Source organism: Periplaneta americana, chromosome 14, assembly GCF_040183065.1.
Source record: "Periplaneta americana isolate PAMFEO1 chromosome 14, P.americana_PAMFEO1_priV1, whole genome shotgun sequence".
Classification (NCBI taxonomy): Eukaryota; Metazoa; Arthropoda; class Insecta; order Blattodea; family Blattidae; genus Periplaneta; species Periplaneta americana.
Window position 1 is genome coordinate 145,920,839 of NC_091130.1, and position 15,423 is coordinate 145,936,261.

A 15,423-nucleotide genomic window follows, 5' to 3' on the forward strand; every position below is an offset into this window, starting at 1 on the left:
ATGTTTGATGTTCTTAACCTCAAATTCAAGATTTTGCTGTTCCAGGGAACGTCTCAATTGCATTTGTTATATAATTCATATATACATACTCTATACATCTACCATAGATGTAAATAAAATATCTGAGAGAATAGCTGTCTTAAGTGGGGATCGGCGTAATAGTGGTTTCTTGTCAGTTGCATGGAGTAAATCGAATAAACCTACAAATATTTAGAGTAAGTGAATAGTGTAGACAGATCTGGGAACCATCTTGCTAAACTCTAGGTGGTCTTCAAATTTCAATTTTGACTTACCAAGTAATTTACAGCACAAAATATATCTGAATTCTGATGTACATCTAATAAAGCTTTCAAAATCATATTAGTAACTACAAAAAAATGTAATTCAAATGTGTAAGATACTTAATGTGGACATTTTTAAAAACACTGATTGGTTATATTTGTGAAAAACATTTTTTTTTGTAGTAATATACACAATCGTTATAGGTGTAGTGTGTAAATACAATAAGTACATGCTATTATTTTTACATAAAAGTTTGAAGATGGCTGCTGATATAACGTAATCTCTTTTCAGTATACGATTTTGATTTATTTTATTTCCGTGCAGGCGATAGGCCTATAATTATTTCAGTCTCTCTTCTTTTGATTGCTGTATTTTATAAATGAACGGTACATTTTTACCTTCTTATACTAATCTAACCAATGTTTTTAAAAATACATAGAACATTTTAATAATGCTGACGTGTTCCGACTCTGTCTAGTATATACAATCACGAAGCTTGAGTTTTTGAGGATACTAGGAACAATAGACTGTGCCGCATTGTCTGTAATGATGCGATAGTAGCGATCCTAGTGGTTAGCAACTATCTATGGATGCATATTCCCTACGTATTGAGCTTCATGACTGTATATACTAAACTGGGTTATTACTCTCTCCAATGATGCTTTGTTACAACTCCGCAACTGAAATGGAATGCAAATAAAACAGAGTATTAAATTCTGCTAGTCCTCGCCATTATAATCAATAGTCGATTTAAAAAGTGCAGAGGAAAAAAAAACACCCTGCTTAAAAAGTTATCTTGATTTTTTGTTTCAATCTGTAGGAAAGGGAAGACAAAATGGGATCGAGTTAAGAAGATTTAATCACACTTTGTTGGAGACGTAATTAACTTGCTTACTTAGCTGTCACTCTTTATTTTAATTAGCTGGATTACTACGAAGAGTTTTTACTTTAAGTACGTTGAGCAGTTTATTTTCTTTCTTCTACGTCTTGCTCAGGAGATAGCTTGCCTGCTTTGTGCTCACGACGAATTCATTGTTGATTATCATACTGCTTTCCGTGCGAATAAATGCCTTCTAGGGGTGACCAAGATCGATTTTCATCCGTATATTTGCACTGAACATTAACATTTGATAGCTACTTCCATAACCACAAATTTGAAGATCAAGTCAGATTTTTTCGAATCGCCTACTACGTAATACGAGATCACTGCCTTCTGAATGATTTCTTCGTAGCTTCCACGTATTTATAAGCATATTAGGACAATTTTCTACACTTAGGCCCAGTTTCACCAACCCATGTTAAATATTTAACTTAAGATATGATATTGTAGTATTCAGCATCAAAATTATTTTCATTTTCTATTTGATTCTGGGTAACTGAAAGAATCTTCGTACAAATATCAACTTTGAGAGTGAAAGTACCACCGTCAGTTTTCAAATGTTCCACTGTATCTTGTGCATGACCCGTCTTAGCATTTCTTTTAATATTTTCATAACATTGATTTGTTTCATAGTTTGCGTTTTCATATCCAAATGGCGATTGAAAATATTGGGTTAAAGAGAACCATGCTTGTTCCTTTTTCCTAATGAAAGTTCCATCACTACGTTTCAGTTCAATTACATTCATATAATTACTAGATCTACTAAAATAATTATATTTTTCTTATGAGGTAAAATTACTGCTCCTTACACTTTCTTTTTCTCGATTTCCGTTGTAATTATGTTAGTCTCCAATACTTCCATAATGTAAAAAATATAATTCTCCGCTAAAACAAATGACTACACCAACTAAAAACACATTCAGTAAACTTTCATACAATCACTGCTTCTTTGATTCCTGTTACATTACTCTTAACATCATGTTACCTAACCAAAGTACCTCAAATGATTGGTGAAACACTATTACACTAACAGGATGTTTAATTATTAACAACACGTTAGTTAACATGCTGTTAGCGTCATTTTAACAAAGTTTGGTGAAACTGGGCCTTAATGAGTTTTACGATTAAAAAGGATTACAAATATATAATTATCTGAAGCGTTCAATCTTGTTTAATGTTGAAGTGAAAAGCCATAATCACGGAATGACAAAGCATATCTGAAATTTTTCCTTTACAATATCCGTATATATGATTTATGAGTACTTTTCCCTTTAATTTGTACACGATGAATTGAGGACTAAATTTAAATTTGAATCATTCAATATAGAAACGCCCCAATTTCACGCATGTAAGCAAAAGAACTTGTCAACAAAAGAAATGTTATAAATAAAGGCCATATTTTTTTGATGAAATAAAATGGATGATTTCGGCATTTAATCTCCCACTAATCCGGTGAGTATTTCGTGAAATGAGTTATCAATTCGGTGAATATTTCGTGAAATAAATGATCAGTTAAATGTACTATGTTTTGTTTAATATATATTTTTTTAATTTTGTTCACACATATCAGCATCGCGAAAATATAAACTAATCATGGATTCTACACTGTCAATACAAAGATTTGTGCGACAGTTATTTCGTGTACGCAGAAAAACCCTTCTCATTGTCCAGATTAGATGTAGGGGACAAACCACTTTGCAGACAATTCATACCAAATTAATTGTGGTCCTCTACCAGCCTCCTCAAAACCTCTTGGCATCAAAATACTATAGACTCGATGCATAACATTCTGTAGTCGATTACAGAAATCGATTTTTTTTTCAACATATATAGAGATAGTAAGTGTACACAATATCCATAGAGAAAATACAGAAATATCAAGTGATTGACAAATTGACTGAAACAAAAATTATAAACACTTTTCTTAACAATATCGAATAAAATAGTTGTTCGTATTTCGTAGTTTTTGCGGTATAGGGGTATATGTTGTGTTTATTGACATACTTCGCACAATGAGCCAAATTTCGCGTTATTTCGCGAGTTAGTTTCGCTTAAATAGGGTAAATTAGGGTCTGTTGGACAGTCGGGCATGTTGGATACTCTGTACTTTAACGTGTTACCACGCCACTTGTGGGCACCACATTCTGCTAGAAGTCAATGACGGAAGTAGCCCCACTCGTGGCTACTTCCGTCACTGACTTCTAGCTGAATGTGGTGCCCACAAGTGGCGTGGTAACACGTTAAAGTACAGAGTATCCAACATGCCCGACTGTCCAACAGACCCTAGTTTACCCTATGGTATTTTAGGTATCTATAAGGGTAAATTTAACAAAGAAAGTAATTTGTGGAAAATTTCGCGCGTATCGCTATTACAAAAAAATAAGGTCCCTAGTTGTAAATTATTTGCACAGTCAAATTGAGGCTCCAGAAAGCGCTGTTGGAGTTCTTTTTTAAATAGATGCATATTGAGTTCAAATAGTGAATAAAAATGTCGACAACTTCAATTCAACAGTCACAATTATCCTGCAATAGTTATTTACAATATCTGTCACGTTATAAGGCAATAATAGATATAATCTTCCCGTTCACAGGCATGGTGACTAGAGGCGTTTGATCCCTGAAAATTAATGTCACAATAAATTGTTTTAATTCCATACTCCATTGAGAAGTTAGGTAGAATAAGTTTTTATTTTAAATCATGCGATCGTGAACTTCATTTTTCGTGTTTGTACATGCCGTGATTCTTGTAATGAAAATAACTGGAAATGCCATAAAACGATCTGTTAGTAATCTCTCCCGTATTGCACTATAATACGTAACAGATAATTTAGATTGCTCGTAAAAATGTTCCATAAAGTGCTTGAAGTCACAAACCTTAATTTTTACTACATTCACGCATCCAATATAGCCTATTTCTAAATTCTTGCCCTTAAGTATACTGAGAATCACGTAAGAGTAATTCCTAAAAGAATAATTTTGGCGTCTCTTCAGTGTTGCCAACTAATACTAGATATCACCGAAAGAGGACAAAATCACACAATGCCGTGTACTATAATAATAATAATAATAATAATAATAATAATAATAATATAGTATTAACAATAACGATGTCTTGCTTATTTACCACATATTCTCATCTTTATGTTGGGGAGGTATTTTCTAAAAGATTCAATAATTTGTGAAACAGTAGGCCTATATTTTTCTTCTGAACCTCACGCACATTATGTCAGTAGTACAGTAGATTAGTGTATGATCTAATATTAAAATGTATTTTGTCTGACAACATTAAATTCATTGCTTTGAGTAAATAGTTTACGATTCACCAGACCTAACCTAAAAATGTATTTTGTTTGATCACGTGAAATGATAAGTATGAATTCCGAAAACGAACGCCACTTTGAAATGTATGCTTTAGAATATTTACTCCATTATTGTAATAAAAGTCTAAACTCGAAATAAATGAATTAAAATGTGAAATGGTATTTCTGTCGGTTACTCAAGGGCATGTATCACACGAAATAGGCTATGTTATATTTATTTGCATTTAGCCTACCTGACTCTAATCTTGAAATTGTGACCACAACACAAAGCAACACATACAATAACTATTATGTATTAATATTAATATTGATATTAATTAATTATTAGTTCGTTCAAATTTCACTAGCTTCCAGTAATGGGCTCAGAACAATCTAGAACAATTTGAATTTTCAGAATTTAATCTACTGACAACTTGTGTCACTGCTTCCAACATAAGTTGTAAATCACTACCAGTTGTAGTATTTCTCAGTACCGAAATTCGAAATGAAGTTGGCAAAGGAGAATTCAACCTGCAAACTAGAAAATCACCATAATCCACTAGCTTATGTAGTAATGGGGGAAAAATGGTTAGGTTTCACCCTTAGGGTATTAAGTGAGCTGACCCGGACTATAACATCAACAGTCAAGGCTTGGACTGTAAAATCTTTAATTCATTGTCTGTATGAGTGAATTACGATGAATATTTTTTTATAATCAGTCAATGTTTCTGTCTTCTTGTTACGTCAGATACTCGTGCAGTACATAGCAAACGTACTTGTAAAAAATTAGTGACATTTGCTCATGCACATTTAATAACAGTGCTCAATAGGCCGTATTAAGCCATCTTTGAAATCACAGTTCTTAAAAACATAGCTTAGTGCATAGTGTTTTTGTGTTTCAAGTAAAGAGATATGGGACATATAGTTGTTATGTATATGGTCAGAATTTTCAGTTTGCATGTTTACTTTCTTAATGTCTAAGCATGTTAAGCTGGAATAATTCGTTTGGGGCATGATGTACACAAAGTTTCATAACCTTCCTTTCTGTGACTAGTTCATTTTTACATACTATCATTATTTTGATATAAGTAATCTTGGAATTAACTTCCTGTGTATTGATTATGGGAGTTGCGTTATTGTTTAATGTTATACAGAGACATTATTATGACGTGAGGCGACAAAATGGCGGGTAACTCGTGGCCCACTACTAGCGTGGTTTCCGGTGAGTGCGTAAACCATTTCTCCAGCATTTCTACAATACATAACAGTACTAACAATAAATGTTCAATAATTTGGACTTACCATGCTCACAGTCGTTTCTGAAAATGGCCCCCATTTGCCGCCACAAACAACTGACTTCTGATAAACGAATGAACAACACTCTGAAGTTCCACAGAAATGTAGTGATCTTATAGAAGAAAATTTACGTAAATCTTTACGTTTTATGTTTGATTTTTTATTGTTCACTTAACCTGTTTCTTTAAATCCTTTAGCGAGTCTTTCAATTGTTTCGGCAGAAGGCACAGGTCTGTTTGGAAAGTTTATTCGAAATTTGTCTTGTTTTCGCACACGACCTTCTGCCTTTTGACTACCGGTATGTATGTATTTAATCACACTGCAAATGGGTAAATACTCGGTGGCAGTGGTAACTAATTACACTCAATAATGACAATTAATAATAAACACAATTAATAAAAAATACAATTAGTAATAATAATAATAATAATAATAATAATAATAATAATAATAATAATAATAATAATAATAATAATAATGCATCCTAAATTAAATGAAGCACGATCACTTAAAATAACATTTAAAGTAAATCTAATTTGTATCTTAACCCTAAGTTCGAACTAAAACCCACGAGTATGATATGTTCATACATGCACAAGTATCTTTCAGCACTAAACTCATTTCGCTGTCAACTCTGTCACTACACTGGAACCACACCACATTTCACTGATTTCACTAACACTTCAAAAACATTTCACTGTTCAAATACTTTGCACTGCCACTATAAAACTTCTCTGACACAAACACACTTCACTTACACAACACACTTCTTCACTGATACAACACTTCAAATAACAAAATATCAATTATACCCTTTAAATAGTGTATAATATATTACCGTCTATTAGTAAAGTCCTTAAGCTTATTTTTAAATACATTTTTGGTTATTATACATATATACACGTTCACGCAATGAGAATTTGTTGTTAGGGATTACCTAAATACACAATAATCACTAAACTTTATACACTAACTTTGTACACTTGAAGAATCAAGACTGTTGTAACACGACTGGTGACTATAGTGAATGCCATATGGTGACTGAGGATCTCCTATGCCGCTCCTCTAACAGCCCACGCATCGCAGACTGCGCAGGGAGTGGGCCGCCAGTAATAACCCGCCATTTTCTCGCCTCACGTCATAAAAATGTCTCTGTATCTTTTAGACAGCATGGAGTTTTAAAAAGGGAGCATTGATATTTCAAAATTTGAAAGTGGTTGAGAACACGTGATGTTGTTTGTATAAATGTTAAAAATGTCTTAAAACTTTAAGCATGTGATAAGTCACATAATTATTTGAAACTACTATTTTTGTAACTGTATTAATTTGTTAAATAGCAAAATCTTGGTCAGAGGAAAGCTTATACACGTGGGGAAGTCAACATAATATAAACTTTTAACAAATTTGTGATATACCCATAACCTGTATTATCACATGTTGGTTAGTGATTGTCATTTGGCACTTCTTGATGTCTGAAATTTTAAGTTTTTTTTTATCATATACATTGTGCTTCTCAGGAAAAATACAAGGGATAATAGGTACCTCTACTTTCAGGATGATGACTCACCTTGACAGAAATTTTCTTCGTGAGTGTATGAGGTAGGAGGTGGAGGTTGGAGGTGGAGATAGGAGGTGGAGGTTGGCAGCTCAGGTTTTACAACAGTATACTATGTCAATAAAGTTTCTACAGAACTCAATCAGACTCAATTGTGTGCCATTGCATTTTAATATTCAAGTGGCCGCCATCAAATTTTAATACATCTCTCCATATTCTTTTATTTGTGACTTAAATCAGAATGTAAAATATCCGCGAGTAAATTTTAAATTGAATAATATTATCTGAGCAAGAGTTAGTCGTGAAAATGTCTCTGTGAATGTTACGGGAAGACTCCACTGAAAATCATGAACATTTTTCCAAATTTTTTTTTAGCTATTTCACTTATTCAGAATTTATATTTTCATACCCCAAATGGATTCAGCTCAATTCTGATTACAAATACTCGTATGTTTACACTTTTTAAATTAAGGCTGGAAGGGGGCGTGGAATTTAAAGAGCCGTCAAAATTGTTTTTCATCGAAGAATTCTTTTTTAAAATTTCTGATTACAAATCTAGTAACTTTTTGTTGGCTCCCTGAAGTTACTAGATGAATGTAGCGGAAGAGAATATTAATTTACATAAATATTCATTTTATTTTCAAATCTATTTTTCTGTGTTCATTTTTGTTGATTCAACACCAACTTTCTTATGCCAAATATTAAGCAATCTGGATGAAATTTTTACTGCAAGTATTTATGAGGTAGCTGCATGTTTCTATGCATTTATTTTGTGAGAAATGCTGCTAGTTCATTTTATTAATATTAATATTAAGAAAAATATTAATAAAATAAACTAGCAACATTAAGAAAAATATTAATAAAATAAACTAGCAGTATTTCTCACAAAATAAATGCATAGAAACATGCAGCTACCTCATAAATACTTGCACTAAAAATTTCATCCTGATTGATTAATATTTGGTGGTAAATCAACAAAAATGAATACAGAAAAATATATTTGAAAATAAAATGAATATTTATGTAAATTAATATTCTCCTCCGCTACATTCATCTAGTAACTTCGGGGAGCCAACAAAAAGTTACTAGATTTGTAATCAGAAATTTTAAAAAAGAAATCTTCGATGAAAAACAATTTTGACAGCTCTTTAAATTCCACGCCCCCCTCCAGCCTTAATTTAAAATGTGTAAACATACGAGTATTTGTAATCAAAATTGAGCTGAATCCATTTGGGATATGAAAATATAAATTCTGAATAAGTGAAATAGCTAAAAAAAAAAAGATTTGGAAAAATTTTCATAATTTTCAGTGGAGTCTTCCCTTTAAAGACTCCTTCCATTTCTTCATTCACTGTGTTGTAAAAGCATAATATTGTTCAATATAAAACAGTAATGGCCCACTAAACGAAAAAGAAGAAAGTATTTGTTTTGGTACACATTTAATTGTCTGAAACAAAGAAATTAAAAAGGAATCCCTAACAGTCTGAGGGAGGTCTGTAGCAATTGTAATGCTTAATCAATAGTAAATCTGCACACTATAAGGAAACTGGAACATTATTGAATTTTACTGAACCCCAAATCCCCAAGAATGTATACGATTTTTCAATATCAAATTAATAGATATTCTATACTTATATACTACGATTAAGATAAGATTGCATATACTGTATGTAATTATTTTGTTTCACAACACACTAGTACACAGTTGAATTGTGATGTCAATCGTATTCACAAAGCCATGTTCTACATACATATGAGAGAGAAATCTCTTGTGCAATTCATTTTGGTAGTTATACCAGTTTTTTCTTAAGAAGTGTATTAGTATTAGTAAACAAAAAAAGTACACAATGAACAACAAGGTACTAATTACGAATAATGATGAGTGTTTCATCAAGAAAAACCATCCTAGATTTTAGTTGATTCTACATGCTGGGTTATGTATTGTATAATATGGATGGTTCTAGGGATTCTATTCTTGTAGTTTGTAAGTAGGAGAAATGAACGCAGTAGGCTGCTGTATCGCTAACACTGTGAATGCCTTATCTTTGTTTATTTTGTCATGTCAGAAGTGACTATTATAAACTATTTTGTTATCTTACCTCTTTATTAAAATGCGCTATGATCTCTTGGCATTGTGGTGGTTTGAACTGTGTTTGATATTACAAACTACAAGTAAAATTTTGTATCAATGCTGTACCGGTATATGAATTTGTTTGGCAGCTACAGTGCTGGAGAAAATGCAACACATTTTAATGTGAGAATAATATATATCGGCACACACTTCAAGACATTAATACAGTAATGCCTGTAGATCATTTCAAAATTCAAGAAATACTATTAGTAATATATATTATCTAACTGAAATTAAATAATGCCAAGAGATTATTGATTATTATTAATGTGTCTTGAACCTTGAACATGGTTTGAATAAAGCTATGACACCATTTTGTTTTTGTAATATGAAACCACTAAAGTATCCAGCAATGTATTTTTTGTAAGAATATAAGTGACAGAGGATTTGATTGATATGGACATAGGGAAGATGCATTACTTAATCTGATTTAAGCACGCTTAACAGTTTTCACTTTGATATAATTGTGATGCAAAGCAATGACAAGTTTGTAACTTGTATAGGAATATAATATTTGCCATATGCTTTCTCACATTCGTTGCATATTGCAGTGAGTGTGTTCAAGGTTTTATATTTTGTTTATGGTATTTCGGGCAGATGACAATACTGCAATGGCTCTTATTATTGAAATCATATTCCACATCTGCAGCTACAACACTGACATGTTAGTTTTAGGTTTGATTTTGAGGTACTTTTTTAATATGAAAGATATTCACACATTGGAATAATGGATACTCATTGACAAAAGTTTTTACACTGAAATACAAAATGTGTATTAGAAGTTAATCTTTCCTATGATTTCCTTATTTTTAAATTTCATTATCATCAATTTTCTTTCTTCTAAACTTTCGTACAGGTGTTGTAATGTATTTATTATTAATTTTTTAGATAGCCCATGCTAAAAGTATATTTTTTAACGCAAGACACTCAAACTAAAAAATGCATATTATAACACTCAGTGTTATAATATTTTTATAACACTCCAGTGTTACCAACTTTGATTTCATGCCGAACAGATAACATAACAGATGTCATTAATAATAATTCTAACCTAAATACTGCCTCTGTGCAGGGAATTTCCATTACACATTGAAACAATTTCACTTTAAACATTACAATTTAATCCTAAGTTTAGGTACAAGATTAATAATATTTCATATAAATGTTCTGTTGTTCTGTTTATTATTGTCACATGGCAACAATCTCAATTGATCATTAAAACAGTTCAAACAATTGCTGGTCTGCTTTTAAAAATGACTGCTTTTAGTTAAATATAGTCAAAATAAATAAATTGTTTCAATTCTTTCTATAATTCATAATTATAGGAAAGTTATTACGAATTACTGTATAAAAAATAATGTACAATACAATGTTAAAAATTATTTATTTTGCTTGTGGGATTGCTTCACTGAGCCTGCAGCTTCGTTTTGCAAACACCCCTACTCACGAAATAAAATGTCATTTTTAGTACGGTAGTGATGTTATCGTAAATAACTATTCTCATAGTATATGTAATTTACTGTCTATAATTTCATATTGAAGATAGTTACGTTTACGGCGTGGAATTAATACTGGTACAACGAAAATGTAGGTATTGTATTAAGTTATAAGTTAAACACTGCAATAATTTTGAGACCACAAAGCGAAATACCGGTACTGAACAAAAACTGTTCTTTACCATTTATTTTTCATCCCTATGCTGTTATGACATATGCTTTCATACTTTATTGAGGGTTTACCGAAGACAGTAGCTAAAAGCAAACTGTGATTGTCTATAGTATCCAGTACTCTAGTGTTTGAATGTCTTTGAATGTGGTTGCTACATTTTTCAGGTTTGGTAGAAGAATGTTGGTGTCCATAGACAAAATACTGTATCCACTAAACAAAGCAAGTAATATATTTTCACCATTTGCACTGCAGAACTTTGTTAAAAAATGGTCTTTTGATATCATGTACAGTATGTGTGTTCACTTAATCCCTGCCCCCATGTTAGATTAAAAAAATAATAATAATAATTCGTTTTGCATTTCATTGATGATTAATTTTTAGAGATTTTCAGAAGTTATAATTTTTACTGTAAATGTTTACGAGTGATGACTAGCAAAACTATTTTTAAAGTCTCTAAAGTGCAGAAATGCATGTCTCAGTATACGTCATGAACAAATGAAAAATAAATGAGTCCAGGTACAAGTGTATAGTGTCTTCTTTGATATTCATGTTCGCGGTAGAGAGACTGAAAAATTGATGATATATCTTCTTGGACAAGTCATATGTTTATTACATTTTTGTTATTATTTTGCCAAGATTAGTGTAGTTATATAAGGTCAGTTTTTCAGCCACTCAAAACAGAAGCACGAAAATATACTGTAATGGTTGAATACGATTTTTATTAAGAAAGTGTGATTATTGTCAATTCTTTGACGAAACATCTGCAACAGACTTTTTCTTGTCTTCATGTAAGTTAATATTGACATCTGTATGTATTGTAAAATATGCAGTTTTCAAAATATAATAATGGATGTTGATTCTGAGGTTCGTTTTCTTTGAATTGAGTCTCAAAATCAAGATGTGTGTTCTATTACATAATTCCTAACCTATATCTGTAAAAGTCTATCTGCTGAATTGAAGATACGGTAAGTTTTATGATATTAAATTAAAATAATACTAGTGGCTTGTGCAACAAATGCTGCAAACTAAGTTCCTTAGACGTTCACATAAATATTTTTCAGATTTATTTTCAATGAAGAATACCAGACGTTCTGAAAGTTATTTGCTTCCATAATAATGAAAGATACTCTCTCTCGAGACAATACTGAAGAGAACCACGCATATAAATATCTACACCACACCGCCATAAATATATGATAAAGACTCAATCCCTCTTGATTAATAACTAAAAAATATTTGATTTTTTATAATATTATTATCTTACGTAAGTTTTATAGCTTTCAGTAACATATACTATATAGCCGTCACTCAGTAAAATATAGAAATCAAAATTCTAATTTAAGTTATTCTCTACATCTACTTATATAACCCCAAAACGTTTCACTTTCATATCATCAATACAGCATTAATATGTATAATTAATGAAAAATAGTCACATCATGGCATTAACTACAATAATATTTAATTTCTAGTGGTAATAATGTCATCAAACCACCTCAAGTTTTGTAGTTTTTAATATCCAATACACAGCTGTACCCAGAAAATTACACACCACAGAATCGAACCTGTAAATTATTTTTAGTAAGTCAAGTTTTTAATAACCAATTTAATTTGAGCACTAAATATGTCAGCATTATTGCAGATCATGGCCTTCGTGTAATATTGTTTACTGTAATGTGTGTTTTGTTTTATTCTGAAATGCAATTAGCTAGTTCTCAAAACTGACGACAGATGGATTTTGGAAAATATGAAAATAATGTTGAAATATTGACATTTCACTAAAAACTACTATTTTTTCTGAAAAACTTTGAGTTACAAGCTTCAAAATGAGGGGTCATTTATTAAAATCCGTTCAGCCATTTTCCTGTAATTTCCATTACCAGTTCAAATTATATATATAGACTTGTGGCTTGTGCAACAAATGCTGTAAATTAAGTTTGGCCGAAGCAATCATATGCTTAACTCTTACCTTAGCCCCAAACATTGTACACATAAAATATAATATTTTACAGTAACAATTTAATGGGTTTGTATTATATATTATAAGTACAATGACAATTTAGTCCCAGCCAAATTAAAAGATTGTCTTCATGTACAATAAACTAATAAACGAGATGGTGATTGTCTCAGTTACTATCTCAGATTTTGAGGTCACATTAAAATTAAAGAAGAAAGATGTGATAAATATGCTATTTGACGTATTTATACTATTCAGAATATTTGCACACAGGAGGTCATAGTACCAACAGTCAAAAGACTAGGACACAGATTCCAAGGCAGTGTAAGTAGCCTTATAACAAAAGAAGATCTTGGTTTCTAGTGGAAGAAAACTATATACCCCATCATGTCCCATACTTTTTCTAGTGTTCATAAATGATTTTGCCCCCCTAATAAAAAATGTAGGTCATTCCATATTATTTGCTGCTGACACAAGTATTGTAATTACAACCAATAACTCCAACACATTCCAATCTTCAACAGAAGCAATTCTCCTCAAGATAGGCTATGTAATTGGTTCTCAGCCAATAAATTAGTATTAAATTGTAACAAAACTAACATAATCCAATTTAAATCTTGCCAAAATTCAACTTCTCAAATTTCAAGCCCAATAATTAACAACAGGTCCCTAATAGCAACAACAACAATCAAATTTCTTGGCTTACAAATCGATAATGTGTTAAACTGGAAAAATCATATTAAAGAAATTACCTCCAAACTAAATTCAGCATGTTTTGCTATTAGATCTATGCAAGAGATAGTAAATATTAATACCTTAAAAACAATATGAAGAGTTCGCGGGAAAAACGATGAATGTCACAGTTTTGTTAAGGTTGATGTTATTATCTAATTCAATGGATCACTACGAAATTAAATGTTCTTATGAAAAATGGTATAAAGGAGAATTATCACTACGAATACAGTAATACTTTCCTTTATTTTCTATAGAAACAGCACTACATCTTGCAGTTATAGACTCAATTAGGTCATTATCTAATCCACTAGGTAATGAGTTTTGGAATAATATTCTGGGAAAATTGTAGATAGTAACAGTATATTCGTACTACAAAAAAGAGTGCCAACTCTAGGGAATAGTGTAGGATCATTAAAAAAAAAACTACAAATAATGTCCATGGCTTGTCAGGATATTTTTCCATTAATAAACTTCCTCGTATGTAATCGTGAAAACTTTGTAACTAATTCAACAGTTCATAGCATAAATATGCATAAAAAATTACTTTCATACCAGTACTCCCTCAGCAAGTCTATCGTGCGGTATCAAACAAGAGTGTGTTATATGGCAATAACAATTTTTAATAGCCTCCCTATGGATATAAAAAAATGAAACTCAAAACATAAGATTATTTAGGCCAAATTAAAGAAGTTCTTAATTTCTCTCACCTTCTATTCTGTAAGTGAATTTATGACATTCAATAATGCTTCATGAATATTTCTGTCTTATATTAAGTATTGATACTGGTACTAAACCTCTGTGTTAGGTACTAGCAGACAATATTGTAAAACTCTTCTGTATGATATTTCAACTAGACTGTGACTATAATTAAAACTTTATAGTACTATTAATTTTTTTGACACGTTCCATATTCTAGCTGTGAAGTGATGTACGAATACCATGGAATATAAATAAATATAATACGATATACATCTAATAAAAGAGTAAGTATCGAAAGCAGTGCCAGCAGTAGCAGTGACAAATCTTGTGACAACAGTCAACTCACAGAAGAGGAAGGAGTATCCTGGGTGGAAAGAATTTAGAATATGTTATAATAGTGATCGAAGATTTACAGTATATATTCTAAAAGAATGTAATTAGATACAGTTTGTGCAAAGTGATATAGGCCAACATAATACTTTAATTCTATAATTAGTGACATGTGCATAGTTTTTGGAGGTGACTATCCAGCAGTGTCCACGGATACCTAGGTTCTCGGGCCTGTATATTATTTACTCTTATGAACTGCTGCTGCTGCAGCGTGTGACAGAGACATCAACTGACCTTGCACTGGTGAGTAACTCGCTCTAAAGTTCAGGTTATCAAAATCCATACGCCAAAATTGGTCGCGTCCATTGTACTTGTTTGTTGTGGATCGTATTTAAAGAATTAGCCGTACCCGTGCGCTCCGCTGCACCCGTTAGAAATAAATATAAAGTAATTACATAATTAAAATATGACGTTTGATCCAGGGAATATTGGTGTTTGATAGAAGGATAAATCGTTTAATATGTTACTTAATTTAAATTGTATTTAAATAATTAAAATGCGATCATTTTGGTCCAGAGAGCAATCATTTGG

At 31.5% G+C, this 15,423-nt stretch overlaps 1 protein-coding gene across 2 annotated transcripts in view; it reads left to right on the top strand.

Annotated features, from left to right (window-relative positions):
• exd (PBX homeobox extradenticle) overlaps nucleotides 1-11,971 on the top strand; it is a 336,566-nt gene extending 324,595 nt beyond the window's left edge. For both annotated transcript variants that reach the window (XM_069846234.1, XM_069846235.1), the window contains one exon: nucleotides 7,312-11,971. In XM_069846234.1, the coding sequence (XP_069702335.1) occupies nucleotides 7,312-7,329 (18 nt within the window). In that variant the 3' untranslated portion in view covers nucleotides 7,330-11,971. The remainder of the gene's footprint in view (nucleotides 1-7,311) is intronic.
• The last annotated feature ends 3,452 nt before the right edge of the window (nucleotides 11,972-15,423 follow it).